Source organism: Asterias amurensis, chromosome 5 (assembly GCF_032118995.1).
Source record: "Asterias amurensis chromosome 5, ASM3211899v1".
Taxonomy (NCBI): Eukaryota; Metazoa; Echinodermata; class Asteroidea; order Forcipulatida; family Asteriidae; genus Asterias; species Asterias amurensis.
In genome coordinates, this window is record NC_092652.1 from 22585461 (window position 1) to 22602176 (window position 16716).

General features: G+C 37.7%; 1 protein-coding gene across 2 annotated transcripts in view; it reads right to left on the minus strand.

Moving 5' to 3' along the window:
- Positions 1 to 3688: 3688 nt before the first annotated feature.
- The window catches only part of LOC139937645 (uncharacterized), a 28090-nt gene continuing 15062 nt past the window's right edge, over positions 3689 to 16716 (minus strand). The window contains exons 2-7 of one of the 2 annotated variants that reach the window (XM_071932887.1): positions 10934 to 11043; positions 9972 to 10191; positions 9208 to 9302; positions 7749 to 7875; positions 7053 to 7114; positions 3689 to 6331 (exon numbers count right to left, since the gene is read on the minus strand). In XM_071932887.1, the coding sequence (XP_071788988.1) occupies positions 5322 to 6331; positions 7053 to 7114; positions 7749 to 7875; positions 9208 to 9302; positions 9972 to 10191; positions 10934 to 11043 (1624 nt within the window). In that variant the 3' untranslated portion in view covers positions 3689 to 5321. Of the gene's footprint in view, positions 6332 to 7052; positions 7115 to 7748; positions 7876 to 9189; positions 9303 to 9971; positions 10192 to 10933; positions 11044 to 16716 lie in introns of both variants that reach the window. The other variant, XM_071932886.1, reaches the window with a different exon arrangement.

Here is a 16716-nt window from a genome sequence, read left to right on the forward strand (position 1 = left end):
CTCCTCATTTTTCGTCAAGCAACACTCCGTTTGTTAAATTCACCGGTTATAGTTTTTTTTCTTCAGAACAATGAGGACAAACTCCCATATATATATCTATTTGAGAATTTGTTTTCACAAACTTTGAGCTTTGGTCGCAAAACTATTTTACTAATTTATAACAAAAATGTAGATTTGACTAACCACAAATATTTTTTCAAGGGAAGTTCCAACGCGAGCAATATGATACCATGCAAGATAAGTGCATAATTATAAACATTATTTCATGTTTGCATTCCTACCATTGTTGTGCACAAGCTTAAAGGGTATGTAAACAGTTTTGGTATCACTCTTAAAATTCATGGAAATCAAACTATTTGTTAGAAGCCTAAAACAGCTTTCGGTAGTATAAAGCATTTTCAGAAACACTTCACTTCGAAGTAATGTGGTTATTTAAAAAGATGTCAGTTTTTATAACTCATAATGTTGAATCTGAATTGACACTTTTCAGATAATATAATCTAATAAGAAAAGGTAACACTTCTCAGACTGTATGTTCATATAAAGAATTATTCTTCCTGTGTAGATATGTGGATATTTTCCCACTGGATTTTCAGCGATATCAAACCAACAAAAATGCGACCACCTTTTGAAATGAAATTGTAACGTTATGTTAATTTTATTGTGTTATACATCTACATTGTGTAGGATTAAAACAATCGAACGGTTACAAAAACCAAAGGTAAACTTTGCCTTTAAACGTGTGTAGTTATCTTGTTGTTGTAAGTTATGGTATGAAGTTACGGAAGGACGTTTGATAGACGCCTTCCGCAATGCCTGTATTGAAACAACAGATGAGATTAAAAATGCAGTTGACTTGTAAAGATAATATTTTACTGCAGATTCAAAATAGAGCCTACACTATTTCCTTATTGGTTTACAACGAATCATGGCTGAGTTGTAGAGCAAATGTTCTTATCTTATTTGCCAAAGAACCAAATAGTTTAAGATGCCATCCTGGCATTCGCATTGGGTGAAGGCCAGGGCAAATTATGCCCATTAGTGATTACGCCCTATAGGGGGTAGTGTGCAACACGTAATACTTGAATCCGTAAGCATTCCATAACGATATTTTGAATTTTCTATTCCATTTTGCATACACAACTTAAAGTGCTTATCAAGTGAGTGAGTGATTTCTTGAGCGTTAGCTTTAATGTTCTACTATTGGTATCGAATTAGGTTCATGGCACGACAAAAGTGCCGAAAGAGGACTATTTAAGAAATGCACAAAGAAACAACTTTACATTATGTACACCCTTCTGGCCCTAATATTAGTTTGAATCTAGTTTCGGTGCATGTCTCCACCCTGGACTTGATTCGTGTCCAGTTCTCGTGCGGGGGGTCAAAGCATACCCACTGCCGTCAAAGTGTAGCTATTGTGGTCCCGTGCGGAACTGCAGCCGATTTCACGAAACTTTACGCAACTGCGTAAGTCCACTTGCGCAACGTTTATAGCGCAACTTACGCCATAAACGTTGCGTAAGTGGACTTACGCAGTTGCGTAAAGTTTCGTGAAATCGGCTCCTGGTTTGTGAATGCAGAACATCACAAAACAATACTTTTCTGAGATTAGCACGGGATTGGGACTTGAGTCAAGTCTATCTCCACCCCCACCCCAGGGACCAATTTCATAGAGCTGCTTAAGCACAAAATTTTACTTATACGAAAAAATCATTGCCTAGTAAAATCAGATTGTTGGCCAAGACTCAACTCAATTTTCGTGCTAAGTAAACAACAGCTAAATACCAGTCACAAGCAATGTGTATGGCATGAAATTTTGGCCAGTAACATGTGTAAAATAAGCGAGCTATTTTCGTGCTTAAGCGAATTTTTTGCTTAAGCAGCTCTATGAAATTGGCCCCAGCTCTCTTCGTGAGTTATAACACAGCAATATGACTCGACTATGGGAAATAAAACCACAAACAAATTTGCTTCTCGTTTACAATACTTCTTTTCAAGGTTAACTTTTTTTATTTCATGCAGTAACGTTTTCAACAACAGTTAACATTATTTAGGATGAAAGAAGCACTGAGAAATACAAAGTCACATGACCACAATACTAATCAGCAGACAGCAAAACGCCATGAATAAAAATTATGATTAGTAGTAAAGCATTCGCAATTTGGAATAACATGACAAATACCCATGACATTTTTTAGGGTAATTATTTACAATATTATTTACAGTAAAAATTAAATTGCATTTTTTTATGAATAAAAATTTACAAACAAAATGAAAGTTCTTTGCCTCTGTGCCAAAATGAGTAAATAACCCATATAACGGAAGCGTTAAAAGAACATTGAAAATGAAAAACAGCAATATTTAAAATGTAATATAGTTACGACATTTAGTACAACTCATAACTAACATTTAGTCTAGGCCTACTTACAAAATGAGTGTGTATGTCAAAAACTATGACTTCATTGGTACAATTATTTGTATGATTGATAGCGGAGGCAAATGTAAAGTCATAGTTATGACTAGTGCTTATTCATGAGGCTTCCTTTTTTTTCTTTTCTTTTTCTCAATACCCGTTTCACGCGTCTGTCCCACGTGCACAATCACCATCTTAAAAACTATACCGCAATGCAACTTGGGAAACGGTTGCCGCGATGAATACACGGGTACGTTTTTGGCGGTTGTAACCAGTAACTGTTTCGGTTGAATTGACCAAGGACCGAAACAGTTAGTACGTTACAACCGTGAATACGCACCCTACAACCATTCTGTCAGTCGATATGTTCTATGGAAGCCAAACAACTCGGCCGTTCGGACAACTCGACCGTTCGGACAATTCGACCGTTCGGACAACTGCTTCAAAATAAGCGCGCCATGATTGTTGACGATGTTGCTTTTGGTCTTGGAATTCACCCGGAATCCTTAGTGTGCCGACCGTTTAGGACATGCATTTGGGCTGGTTAAGGTAAGGTTTAACTAAGTAAAAGGGGGTCCATATCCTGCCACCACTTCTTCAATCGCACTGAAATAAATTATTATCCAATTTCCTTAAATGAAATATTCCTTTTGGTAAGAATTAGTGAAAAAGTGGTGGCACGATACGGGAATCACTCCTAAAGGAGAAGTCTAAATTCTGAACCATATCCAATAATATAATCCACTGAGTGGAACATATATATGGTTGGTGCATTATAAATTGTCACTATTATTATCATTATTAACGTATATCACTGCATTACACTGAACAACTTGAAAATTGTTAATAAAATTACAAATAATTATACCTAAATATGTAGTAATAGCGGTTGGAATTGAAAATGTAATGAAACCAGGGTTTTTTTTAAGTTTTTTTTTACATCTATTACAATTTAACGATTGCATTTTAACAGCAGAACACACAACAATGCTCTCAAACCACTAAAGATAACTTATACAGTTTTCTTATTTGTTTATAACTTCACTTTGACCTATTTTACCTTAGAGTACAAGCTTGGGTGTAGAAATTCCATTCTTAATCAAGTTTAAAATTTTATTAAAATGAATGTTAACATTCCTTGGAAAAGTTTCCGTATGGCGCCACCACTTTTTCATTCGAAATAAAATAATATAGTATCTAATTTACCTGATTGACATATCCCTTTTTGTAAAAATGAGTGAAAAAGTGGTGGCGCCATACGGAAAGTTATCCCATTCCTTTTCAGACACAAAATGTGCTTCACTATATAGCCCCACACTTATAGAAGAAATATGTACATAATTACATTTGATAAGCAAACTATACACACACAAATTTAAAATCTGCTGAATTTACATTCAAGATAAATAGTCTGATCCAAAGTTTATTGAAAACTTGATAAGAATAAAAATTTAGTGATAAGTCAAATGCGAACTGAATGTTCAAATCTTCAGCAGAAGCACAAATTCAAGTATCGTTTTTCTTATCAGATTTACAGAATTAATTTCAACCAAGAAAATCTTCTTGAAAAACCAGAAAATTAAAGGTTTTTATTTGGAGACCAAAAAGTGCACTTCAAGCTCGCCATTGCTTAGGTGAAAATACATGACGAACCATTTGTATGTGTAGTACTTTTTAACTGCATACATGTATCCACATTTTATTTTTTTAAAAGAAAACATTTTCACTTTTGCAGTGAATACTTCGCCACAATAAAATGTACTTGTTGTATGTACTTGTAACTTGAGCCACAGAATTCAATTTAATTACTAAAAAAAAGGCTGTGATAGTCTGGTAAATAAAACAGTTAGGTAATGGTAGCACTTAACAAATGACTAATTACATAAAAAAAACACTGCATAAGCTTTTGTAGCAACAATGAAGTAGCTGTTGCTACGAAAGCTCACACAGTTTTAATTAGTGAATTTAATTAGTTAGTCTTTAAGTGAAACAACTACTTTCCTTGCTGTAATGCACTTGTACACATCCAGACAACATATTATTTCTTCTTTATACTGAGAAACAAGCATATTTACTTTTTCAGAATCTTAACTAATTTGGATTGATCAAAGACAAATCGACAAAAGCGGGACTTCTCGTTATTAACTTCATTAACGCGGAGTGAATTCTTAAAAGAACACGTTGGCTTGGATCGGTTGAGTTGGTCTTTGAAAAGCGTTCTGTAACCGTTTGTTATAAAAATTGATATGGTTAGAAAGATGTTGTAAAAGTAGAATACAATGATCTACACAAAAATGCCTCGAAATTGCGTTGTTTTGTTTTTACCTCGACGACAAACACGGTCGGCCATTTATGGGAGTCAAATTTTTTGCTCCCATAAATGGCCTACCGTTGTAATTCGTGACATAAAATGAAAACCGTGCAATTTTGAGTGATACTTTAGTGGAACATTATATTCTACTTTTAAAACATCTTTCTAACCATATGCGTTTCATAACAAATTGTTTCAAACGATTTTTATAGACCAACTCGTCCGATCCAAGGCAACGTGTTCCTTTAATGGTCTAAACGTTCTGAATAGCTAAGGCTTACTCTAGTAATTGTTGGCCTATTTATAGGAGATCAGAAGTTTCAGTGTAGAGTCACTGTTAACCCATCTTAAGACAAATCTAACTGTTTTGTAAAATCGAGTCCAGGCGAGTTATACAGAGAATGTGAACTGAAGTTCTTGTATGTGAAAAAGCTACTCAAGTATCCTCTAATAAAATTTCAGATCCTCTGCCTTTCTTGGTGCATTTCTTTTTAAATGCCTACGACCTTAGTGGGTCAGCTTCACACCAAACCTTTCAAAAATATTTCACTTGAATAATTATTTACATTTCCCTGTTTTTTCATTAATCGAGACTCTTTAAACACTGGTGACCTTTGATGATCCTTTCACTAGATGCATGTAATCTCCATTCGGGAGCCCTTCCACGGATCTGGACATCCCATTCTGCTGCATGGCAAGATCTGGGCTTACAGGGGATTGTACTGGGCTATCACCAGCAGTCGGTGATCTGGGCTGGGTGTCCGCCAACGATGCCAGGGGTAAGCTTTCAGTCCTACTGCTCGGCTCTATAGAAGAGTCTACAGAGTTTGTAGGTAATGTCTTTGTACGCACATTATTCCCATTGCTATCAGGTGCATAAAGCATCGGGGTATTTTCACCATCTAACAGTATGGTTTCTGCATCCTCTAACTTGAAGTATCGTGGACTTTGTGGTGGTGAAACCTCCTCTGGCTCTGGCTCTTTCGCAGCTGTCTGCATCTTGAAATAGTACGGGTCTTCTTCCGGTGCATCTTCGTTTCCTCCCTGGCACTCTGGGTCAGCTTCTTGGATTGTTTCATTGAGGAGATCACCCGCGTGTGTCGAATTACGCTGCGGGTCAGAGTGCAGACTCCCAGAGACACTGCTACACTCACTGAGCGGCTTGGAGTGGCAATCACACACGGTAGGTGCAGGTGGCGTCCCGGGCGTCGGGCACGTGTTGGTCTTGATCAATGCCATGTACGGGTTCCGTGCACCCTCCACGCTGCCGGAAATGTCAAGTCCTGTAGGGCGATCCATGTGTGGTGCAGTGGCACTCCTATCAGCGACACTCTTCTGATGGCAGTGTGGGCAGGCTCCGTTCCCCATAGCACTCTGAGACCTCAAAGGACCACGGTTCAGCCCTTGATACTGCGATGGCATTGGGGGTGGGACGGATGGAGGGGGATGATTGCCAGGCAGCTCTGGTGCTTGTTGCTGTGTCGATATGCTATGGCCATTGCCAATGGCATTCATCCCGTACATCTCGTTGTTGAAATGCCTGTGTCCGCAAGGTAGGTGGTTCAACCCTTCGTTTGAAATCAAATTCTGCCGACTCATCATGGAAGCTTCACCAAAATAAATAAGAATAATAATATCTGGCGTCATATTTTGGTCTTTTAGTAGGAATATTTTATCAAGTACAAGGGCCGACCTATATGCACACATGTTGCAGGCTTTAAATAGACTTTTCAGCAGGCTATTTAATCACTTATTTTTCCAAAGTGGAAAAAAAAATCAGAAATCAGACTAAAGTAGGACAAATATCATTGGGTTTTCAGTCCCTGCCTAACTGGGTGGGTTTTCCCTGGAATAATTATCCAGGGTTTTCTTCCCACGCCAAAAAACTTCTCTTCATGGGGTTCTTGGCTAGTTTAGTGATTAAGTTTCGCTTTCATGAGATTCCTTGGCTTAACAACCAGAATCAATTAATGAAAAAAGAAATCTGTTGTGAATGTCTTCGTGGGGAACTGAGTCTTTTCTTACTGATGGCCAGCATATAACTGTTTGCTGTAACACCATGTGAATAAATGAAAAATGAAATCTGTAGTGAATGTCTACTTAGGGGGCCGAGTATATTTTTACTGATGGCCAGCATGGTTACTGTTTTCCTAAGAGAGGTTTGCTGTAACACCATGTGAATATCTATTTTGAGTAACTTTCATTCTGATAAGAACCTGTGGGTAACGACTCAACGTTTCGCTCAGTATGATCTGATCGTCTTCAGGAGAATGCTGAACCAACAAAATTGTTTAGAGAAAAACTATCTTTACTTCAATTACTACTTACACTGGCTCCTCATTGTTCTTATATCATCAATATCGGCATACTCCTCCATATCATTGACAACCCTGATACAAACAAAAACACTACGTTAAAGGGAGGGATACCACTGTACGTTTGGTATTCACTCTGAAATAGGAATGGAAATTCAAAAAAATAATTGTAGCCCACACCTTGGAAGTGACCTTCAGGCGTTGTGTGTCTCGCGACTTGCATAAACAAAAATAAAAAAAGGGGAGACTTTCAGACATTCCTTATTCACAGTTTTGCGCATGCTCAGACCTATGCGAGCAATACTGAGCATGCATGCTCATAGCCGCAAAAAAAAAACTGTTATGTCTGCTGCCGCCAGCGTCTCAAAAGTCTCCTGGTAAAACCTTTACTTACGTAGAAGCCAAAAGCAGCATGTGATAGTAAAAAGCTTTTTGAAGACCATTTCACTTTGAAGTAATGTGGTTATGTAAAAGATAACAATTTTTATGCCCACAATTTTGAATCTGAGAAGCCTGTATTCATACCACGGATTAAGTTTTTAGATGTTAATTTTATTCTGAACATCTACATTTTATACAGGATTAAAACAATCGGCCTGTTCCCCCAAAAAACAAAAGGTATACTTTGCCTTTAATATCTGCCGAAACATTGAACTATAATGACTGAACTCTGTTCATGAACATCCACATATTCAGTAAAAAGACCTACGTTTTGGGTGCGTTGTTGCTGCGTCTTCTGCAGTAGCACACAAGACAGCCGATAAATAACACAATGACAAGCACTCCCCCTCCTGTAGCCACTGCTATGATGATAACCTCGTTGGGTTGTCCTCTGCCTGGTGGGTACAAAATAGTAAACCAAAACAAATCAATTTAAAAGGACCAAAATGGGGGCAGCATGATAAAGGTCCACAGCATGTCGTGGCTGAGGGACCCAAGCTCAGGTGCTGTCAGCAGCGGAGTGTGGGTTTGGGTCCCAGTCGGGACACTTGTTCCCTTGAGCAATGCACTTAACTATAATTGTTTTGAAAAAGTCGGGAAGGTAGTGCACTCTGCTAAACCAGACTGGCTTCTTAAGGATGATACCCATCCTTTGAAGGGAGTAACCCCGTTTTAGCCCAAGGAGTAAGTAGCCATGTGCTCCTGGACACAAGCGGCAGTTGATATGGTTTGATAGCCCAAATCAGTTAAGGGAAGCCCTCACCTTGAGGTGGCCTTCTGGCCTGGTGAGTTGGACGATACCCCCAAAAAAATAATCACATTTTGTCTTTTTTGGAATAATAATAGTGGCGTCTTAAGGTGCGGTGGCGCACTCGGCAGACTCTGCCAGAAGCATGGTGGCAAACCCCTTCTCTTAAGTTTTTAAAAGTACCTGGGTTTTTCTGTGTGCATTACACAACACAAAAAAGGACGAAGCAATGCTTAAGAACACAGAACCAACACTCTGCTGATCAGAAACACCAAGTCTAGAGTCTGGTGCACTTACGACTTTTACATGGAACTACAGTTTCAAGGTGATTTTAAAAAGGAACAAGCTTTTCTAATATTTTTATGTGAAAGACAAAACAAACTGAATAGTGGTCACACATGTACATGAATGTTCACAAAATACTTGTTTTTCAACTCAACTCAAAACTGTAGTGAGTCATGATGTTTGTTTTTAACATGATCTTAATACATGACTTTAAAGGCAGTGGACACTATTGGTAATTGCTCAAAATAATTATTAGCATAAAACCTTACTTTGTAACAAGTAATGGGGAGAGGATGTTGGTATAACATATTGTGAGAAACGGCTCCCTCTGAAGTGCCATAGTTTTCGAGAAAGGAGTAATTTTCCACGAATTTGATTTTGAGACCTCAGATTTAGAACTTGAGGTCTCGAAATCAACCATCTAAACGCACACAACTTTGCGTGACAAGGGTGTTTTTTTCTTTCATTATTATCTCGCAAGTTCGATGACCGATTGAGCTCAAATTTTCACAGGTTTGTTATTTTATGCCTATGTTGAGATACACCAACTGTGAAGGTTGACAAATACCAACAGTGTCCACTGCCTTTAAAAATAAAAATACTAACTGAGAGGGCTCGCTTGTTCAGTCCTAAAGAATCATTACGATACATGTATTCTAACAACACATGCATATACCTGCGACTGTTGTCATACTTTTTTGCGTCGGCCTTGGTTTAACATTGTCATTTCCATGGTTCTGGGTGGGCACCAACATACGTGGTGTGGTTGGCCGAGTTGTTGGGGCATTGCTGAAAAAGAAGGAGGGGATAATGGATTTAACCCTAGATGTAGCAGTAAATACATTCATTCCAGTCAGTGGGTAGACACTGTTTCAGCTGAAACATTCACATGTGTCTTTAACTGTATCTTTCTTTGTACTTTTGCCTATAAACCAGCACTTTGGTTGAACAAAAACCAATCTGTGGACTTTATCATTAAATGTAATTTAAACATCAGGCCTGATACTTCACAAAGGCAACAAAGTTCATTGCCTTGCCCCCTGTTCATTGCCTTGGAGCCTTTAAAATGCTCCAGTAGAGATTCACAGTTTCCTCATAAGGTGCCCTTTACCAAGGAGAAAACACATTGGTGCCCTTGCCCTTTCAAAAACAAAGCTATCATGTATAATGATGTTAAATTTGCATCGGGCATATAGAATATTAATTTTGGTTTTTACCCATATACACCTATGTGTGTTAGCACTGTATACTCAGTACTTTCCCGAGTCCTGTGAAAAAATATCACAGGCATGTTACTCAGGTAGAATTCAAACCCATGACCCTTGCTATTCTAGAGCAGTGTCTTACCAACTAGAGATTGCCCATTAGCTTAAGGCAGTTGAAATCCTACCGCAACGATTAATAATAGAAGCAAACATGCATGAAACAATCATAAGAAGACACAAAGACGCAACTTACGTTGAGCACAAGCAACTTGGACATGTCCGCGACAAGGGTTGTAACTGTCTTGAATTTGGCAGACTGATCTGTATTTCAGGCTCTCCTCGTTCTTGAGAGAGGCACAATAACTCGCTAGTGGTGTTGGAAGGATTGCAGCTCCGGCATGCACCATTTGATTCTTTACACATACACACCTTGGTTAGACCTTTATCCACCCCAGGTGGACAATTAGTGGCATCTGAATAAGGGGAGAGATAACAAAGCTGTAGTTAAAGGGTTTTTATACCTCTTGGAAATCAACTTGTTGACAATTTTTTTGAAAGAATTTATGCTCACTGTGAATGAAGATGTGTGTAATATAATTTACCTGTAGGAGTTTTAAACTCTATAGTCGTCAAGTTTTTGAGAACAAAATTATTTTTTTAAATCAGAGCGATGTTTCAGGAGAGTTGTGTAAATCTGTGAATTGTTTTACTCATTACTCAAAAACTACAGCACATCAGCAGGTAATATTTTAAGCATAACGCATTTTGAGAATCACGCCACTTTAAAGTAATGTGAGTATGGAAAAATATATCAGTTTTTATTTCCCAAGATTTTTATCTAAGATGCACTTTTTCAGGGGATGTCTTTAAAACACGGCCTCCTTTGAAAAAATAAAATTTGCACAGGTAAGTTTTTCTGTATAAATCTATATTTGTGTAGGATTAAACAATTTAGTGATTCCAAAAACCAAAGGTGTAATTTCCCGTTGAAAGATGTTTCATTTTACAGGTTTGCATACTCCCTGTATCTTTACAAGTTGAAAGTTGAAGGTTTGGTCGTAAGTAGGGTGGTGTCTTTAAATAATCTCTGTAAAGGTAAACCCCAAGATAAGATGACAATGAAAGAATTTCTCCACTTTCAAGATACAGTCTGAAATCGCAGGAAAAACATCTGCAGAAAAAAAACCTTGAAATTTACCAACTTCGAACACTTACATCTGTAATCAGTGGAATCGTGGAAGAAATTACAATCATCCAAATCTTGTTGGAGTTCTGTTAGCTGTCTGTGTCCGCAGTCTCTGCACCAATTAGTACAGTTCATGAGGCTAAGTATAAAAAAAGAATTGAAAGAATTACAAATTTACTCAAGGTATTAAACCTAATTTCAAAACGCATTTATCAAAAATGGGTAAATAAAGCAGACTGTTCAGTACCAAAAATAATCATTGGCAGTGTTCGATTTTGGATATTGTGGATATTGCACACAATTTTCCCCTAAAACAAATCAAGTATGCCCCATCGATATGCAACTCCATTGTGCACACCTCTACTGACCCCCCCCCCCCCCCCCCCCCCCCGCCATCCCTATCTTTTACTGTGCACAGAATTCCAGACCAACCTTAACCCATTTGTCTTTGTTTTCACTCTAAAAACACAAATGCTGAAATTTGATTACTTTTGCCTTTTAACGCCAACTTTTAGTTTAAATAACATGCTGTTACGTGTAGTCTTAAAATGCAAACTACAATATTGTGAAATTTGTCAACCAAAATATGTACAGCCTGTTGACATGTTTTCTGCATCTTTATCAAAGGAAGATGGTTTCAGCCGGAGGGTATATCAAGTAAAATTCCTAACCACAGAGATAGGTTCGTGGACAGGTCAAACCTTGAGTATTTCCACACTCAATACCACTAGCAACTTCCAGTTTAGGCTCCGTCATAATAATTTATACTTTCATCCTAACAAACTGACAGGTTTTTGAGCGTGGTGGTTTCCGGCTGGATGAGTAATGATAAAAACAAATCAAGATATTTTTCCCCGTAAAAAGATAAAGGCAGGTCCTGCCTTTTATTTCAACTTTTAGGGGTAAAAGTGATACATGTATCATGAAGAAAAGAAAACCCTGAAAGTGAAAGTGTTACCAAGTTGGTGGCCCACCCGCCACCCACCAACTTTTGCAATTCAAAGAAATACACTGACTGTAACTGGTTACTCCTAAAGCTTGTGGTGAGATAGTGGCAGTGTTGTTCCAAACAAACTACAGGGTAAATAAATGTGTTATGCCAAACAAATATATATACTGATCTTTTTAATCAGTTTAAATATAGTATGTACATGTGTGTTCATTGTAAAATGATCCGAAATGAATATCATTGATAAGGGATGGTTAATGCTCATTGCTTGTTGGTTGTTTTTTGTACAGCAGCGCCATGAAAGTCACTTTAAAATGTTCCATTATTATAAATATAATAAACATTAGCTACCACTTATCACTGGCAGATTTGTTTGTGCATTACCTTTAAACAAAGGCAACATTTTGAATCTGTCAAAACAGCTATTTAAAATTTAAATAAAAATGTTTGGGCCCATTTGCTTAAAACTCAGACTTTCATCTTTAATAAATTATTGACAAAACTATCAATAGAAGATTGATTTCATGTTGTCAAAATAACACACATGATTGATTGGAATGCATAGAGTTATATATAAGAACTAGAGAGCACACTGGCCTATATACGCGCCCCGGTATGCGAGCAGGCCGTTTTCTAAGTTGACAAAACAGCTATCTCACAGCGTGTGTTTGTGCGGCCATTTTGTAAGTTGAACAAACAGCATCGCGTGAGCATTCAATAAAAAAAACCTCAAACGTGTATTTCATATTCAACGCACGTGCATAATGACGCACTTGTCATCTTGCGGTCCCGTGGCGTTTGTGCACGAAGCATCACTCGTGCGCCCTCTAGTTCTTATATATAACTCTATGTTTGAATGCTAGGTGGCAACAGACTAGGCATGCAAAGCTTGTTGGTTCGAATCCCACCCCAGTGATTTTCCTGTGGAATGTTTGTTCACAGAACTCTGGAAACTATTGAGTATAGACGATGTGACCTCTGACGTCACACGAAAACCATAACATGATTCGCGCACATACAGCCAGACAAAACCTTTGTGTTTTGGCAGCCAGCTAGAAAGTGTACGCAATCTTACTACGACTACGCAACTCAGTGCCCGGCGAAACATGACGTATAGAGTGTTTTGTCAACAGAGGGTGGTTTGAATGTAAACATAGGTCACATCATAATGTACAGCGCTTAATACACATCAGTGTAAGGGTAAAAATAAATTGTTATAGACTGAAGACTATTTCAATTGTTAATGTTAACGTACCACATCTATGTATAATGTAGTTATGAGCATGTGCCCATTTCAAGGTGTGTTAACCTGGTAAGGCTGCCCCAAAAGTTTCCAATTATATTTTATGTTACCTCAGAGCCTGAGAGAAAACTTGTGACGCTCTATAAATAAATTTTGATTGATTGTTTGACTGATTGATTTTTTGTATTCTTATTTATTTTCTGGGGTGGTGGGGGAATTGATTATTTATGCACAAAAAAAGTCTACAAGTATGTTTTCGTTATTTGTAGTAAATCATTTCTCTGTCATGTTTTTAAGCCAGCAATTTTTATGATAAGAGGTGACAATGGAAGATGACCAATACCACAGTCTTCACAAACCAGCAGTGACACAGGCAGTAGAAATATAAAATCAACAGCCTTATTAAGTTACAGGAGTTTGACTTCTTCCGAGAAATCTTCCAAGAAAGTGATGGCTCCTCCCCCGCAAAACGTGGCACTTCCCAGGGGGTTGTCTAGCCGAGGGGTTCGTTTCACAGTCAAACGCTTAAAACATCTGAACTGACTCCAACCTCCGAAGTAATTTCTTGAATGCAGCAGAACAATTTCTGCAATGACTAATGATGATTACAACCATCCAGCTGAAAACCAGGCCAGAGGTTTTCAAAACTGCTGATTAGGGCTATAAATAATCGTGGTACCATGTCAGTTTTTTTGTAAACTTTTTTCCTGTTATGTTTTTCAGGTGTGTGGTTTGACTTTCAAAACCACAATGTACAGATATTGTGTCAGTCACCCATCAACCTCTAGGTCAAATACTGAACAGAGACAACCCACTACCCAAATGGGTGATGGGATGGATATTGCCACACAGTCAGACTACAGTATGTCACAAGACAGATCTTCGGGTCTAGCCATTGCAGGTATTATGTCCTTTTGAAAGAATATAGGTGGAACAACAAGCTATTGCAGTTCCAACCATAAAAAAATATAAAAAAATTGCTTGTAAATCCATAATCCACCAAGACATTTCAAATGATTAATCTCAGCTCTATGATCTGAGACTGAGATACATTTGTAGCCCGGAGTCAATTTTTCCTACGTGTATCATGACAATCATGCGCTGACAGTGTGCAAAATTACATGCTGTAAAAAAGTGAAATTGTGAAATGCGCTACTTTATTGTTTTTATACATTGTCTCTAAATTTTCTTGAAAAAAAATAATGAAATTTACCAAGTTTAACAAAATTATTAATTTAAAACATTCCTGTTTAGCCTGTACCCGACATGTACATGTCATGTACCTGACAAACTTTTTGGTGGGAGCAGGGTAAAACACTCGCTGCAGGTACATAAAATGTTACTTTCAGAAAATACAAGAATCTTTTTATTTTCGATTCCTTGATGATGTTTCCTAATTTTCTTACGATAGTACAGCACCGTCGAAAAAAAGCTAAAAAACATACTTTGTTTCATATAAGACTATCAGATTTTTTTGCCACAAACACCTTTGGCAAAACCAAGGATTTCACTTCCAATGGGTTTCATTCAAAGGCTTTGTTATGCCTATGTGTCTGATTGTTATTCAACAATTCAACGTTCAACAAGCTTTAAAAACCTACCTATACCTCCAGAATGACACACATACTGGCATCTAAAACATTTACCAAGAAGCCCACTTTTTTTCTCAAGTGCACTACACTACACTACACCTGCTAAGAACGCTCAATCCTAGCTACATACTGGAAATAGTTTTGGGGAATTCATTGAAGGGGAATTCAGCTCGACGATAGTGACAATGCTGGGCATCATCGTGAAGTTTTCCGGACTAATGATGATGCAACATTCAAGGAAAACAACAATTCACTTACTTCTTGAAATGATGCATTCATTAGACAAGATACATGTGCACCTGCCCAGTCAAACATTCTAAATTTTATCAAATAAACTTTTTGGCACATTATTTTTCCGCTAAAATAAAGCAGACAAATAAGCTTAACACCAGTAAACAGCTTTATGGGCCAATTGGGCCATCGGCTCCAACACAAATAATCCACTATTTATCCTTCTGTTCAGAATAAAAACTAAAAAGTAATAAAAACTAAACCATTGGCAATTACCAACTTGTACTGATTTCCTCTCTACTCCTCATCAAGAAGCAGATGTTATTTTTCAACCTTCAACTGATCCCTCCAACTAAAATTTCTCCCATATAATCATGTGTTTGTAACTGGAGCCAATTTCTATGATTTAAAATTTATCAGTTTAACATATGGCATTGAGCAGAGAAGTGTTATTCTTGGAAATGTCGCCATCAGAGTGCAAAAGCAGGCATAGGGTTGTCACAGTGTATCTGTCATGATTCATCACACGCGAAGGTCGGAGAACAAAGACTCTAGAACTAAATCTGTGTCTCCCATTGATGGATTAAACCACACCTGGAGAACTTCCAACCTGACAGTACACATTGTGCATCGCTAGATCAAAAATAGTAATAAGGCCTTTATTATTATAAAGGCAGAATATTTGCCATTTGTGCATAGCAGGAATTACAGGCCTGACACTTCACAGAGGCAAGAAGGCGATTGCCTCCATGCCTAGTCATTGCCTTGGTGCCCTTGAAATGTTTGAGTAGAAATGTACCATTTCCTAATACATGTAGGACGTGCCCTTTACCAAGAAGTGCCCTTGCCCTTTTAAAAACGAAGCAGTGTACAGGCAAAGCTTGGGTGTTTCTAGACGTTCGAATCCAGGTCTTGACACTTTTGTCCTATGTCAAGACAGTTAAAATTCATATCTTACGTCCTTCGAATGGGACTTAAAGCTTATTAAAAGCTTACTTTTTAGCTTTAACAAGCAATCCCGTGCTAACATTTTAGAATTCAGTTGGAACCTGGTTTAAAGATTGACTATGACATTAACATTCCTGAAATACACACTATGTGGTGTGACAATCTTGCTCTATGGTGTGACAGACTTGCAACATGGTTCATTTTAAAAATAAGCTAACGTCTGTGAGAGAATTTCCTTTTTTTTTTTTCACATCGTTAGAAAGTTCAAATATTGTGGTTTACAGTCCTGTACTTCTTTCTCAAAAATTACGTTACTTCAGAGGGAGCCGTTTCTCACAATGTTTTAAACTATCAACCTCTCCCCATTACTCGTCACCAAGAAGGGTTTTATGCTAATAATTATTTTGAGTAATTACCAATAGTGTCCACTGCATTTAAACCACATTCTACTTGAAGGCCTGAAGTACATTGTCAAGCGCTACATGGTTAATTTATGGTTAATTTTTTGAGTAATTGGCAAATATATACCCTGCCCTTAACAATGCAATAAACTATCTTTATTTGTACACTTCATTCAACTTCTGGTTGAGTATGCACTTCAAAAACTCAACAAAAATTCAAAGCTATATTATTTTATCAAACTCGGTGTCGATACTTGAATGTCGCTAATAATTGAATTGAAAAACAGAAGACCCCTTTCAGACGTGTCCAGTCATGAGTTGAACGGCCTGATGCTAAAATGACTGGCCTCGAGCCTGCGGCCAAATGTAAGTTTAGAACCCTGTATTTAAAAAGAAAATTGAGTTTGACCATGGTTTGACCATGCATTTTTTTAAATCCAATCATTAT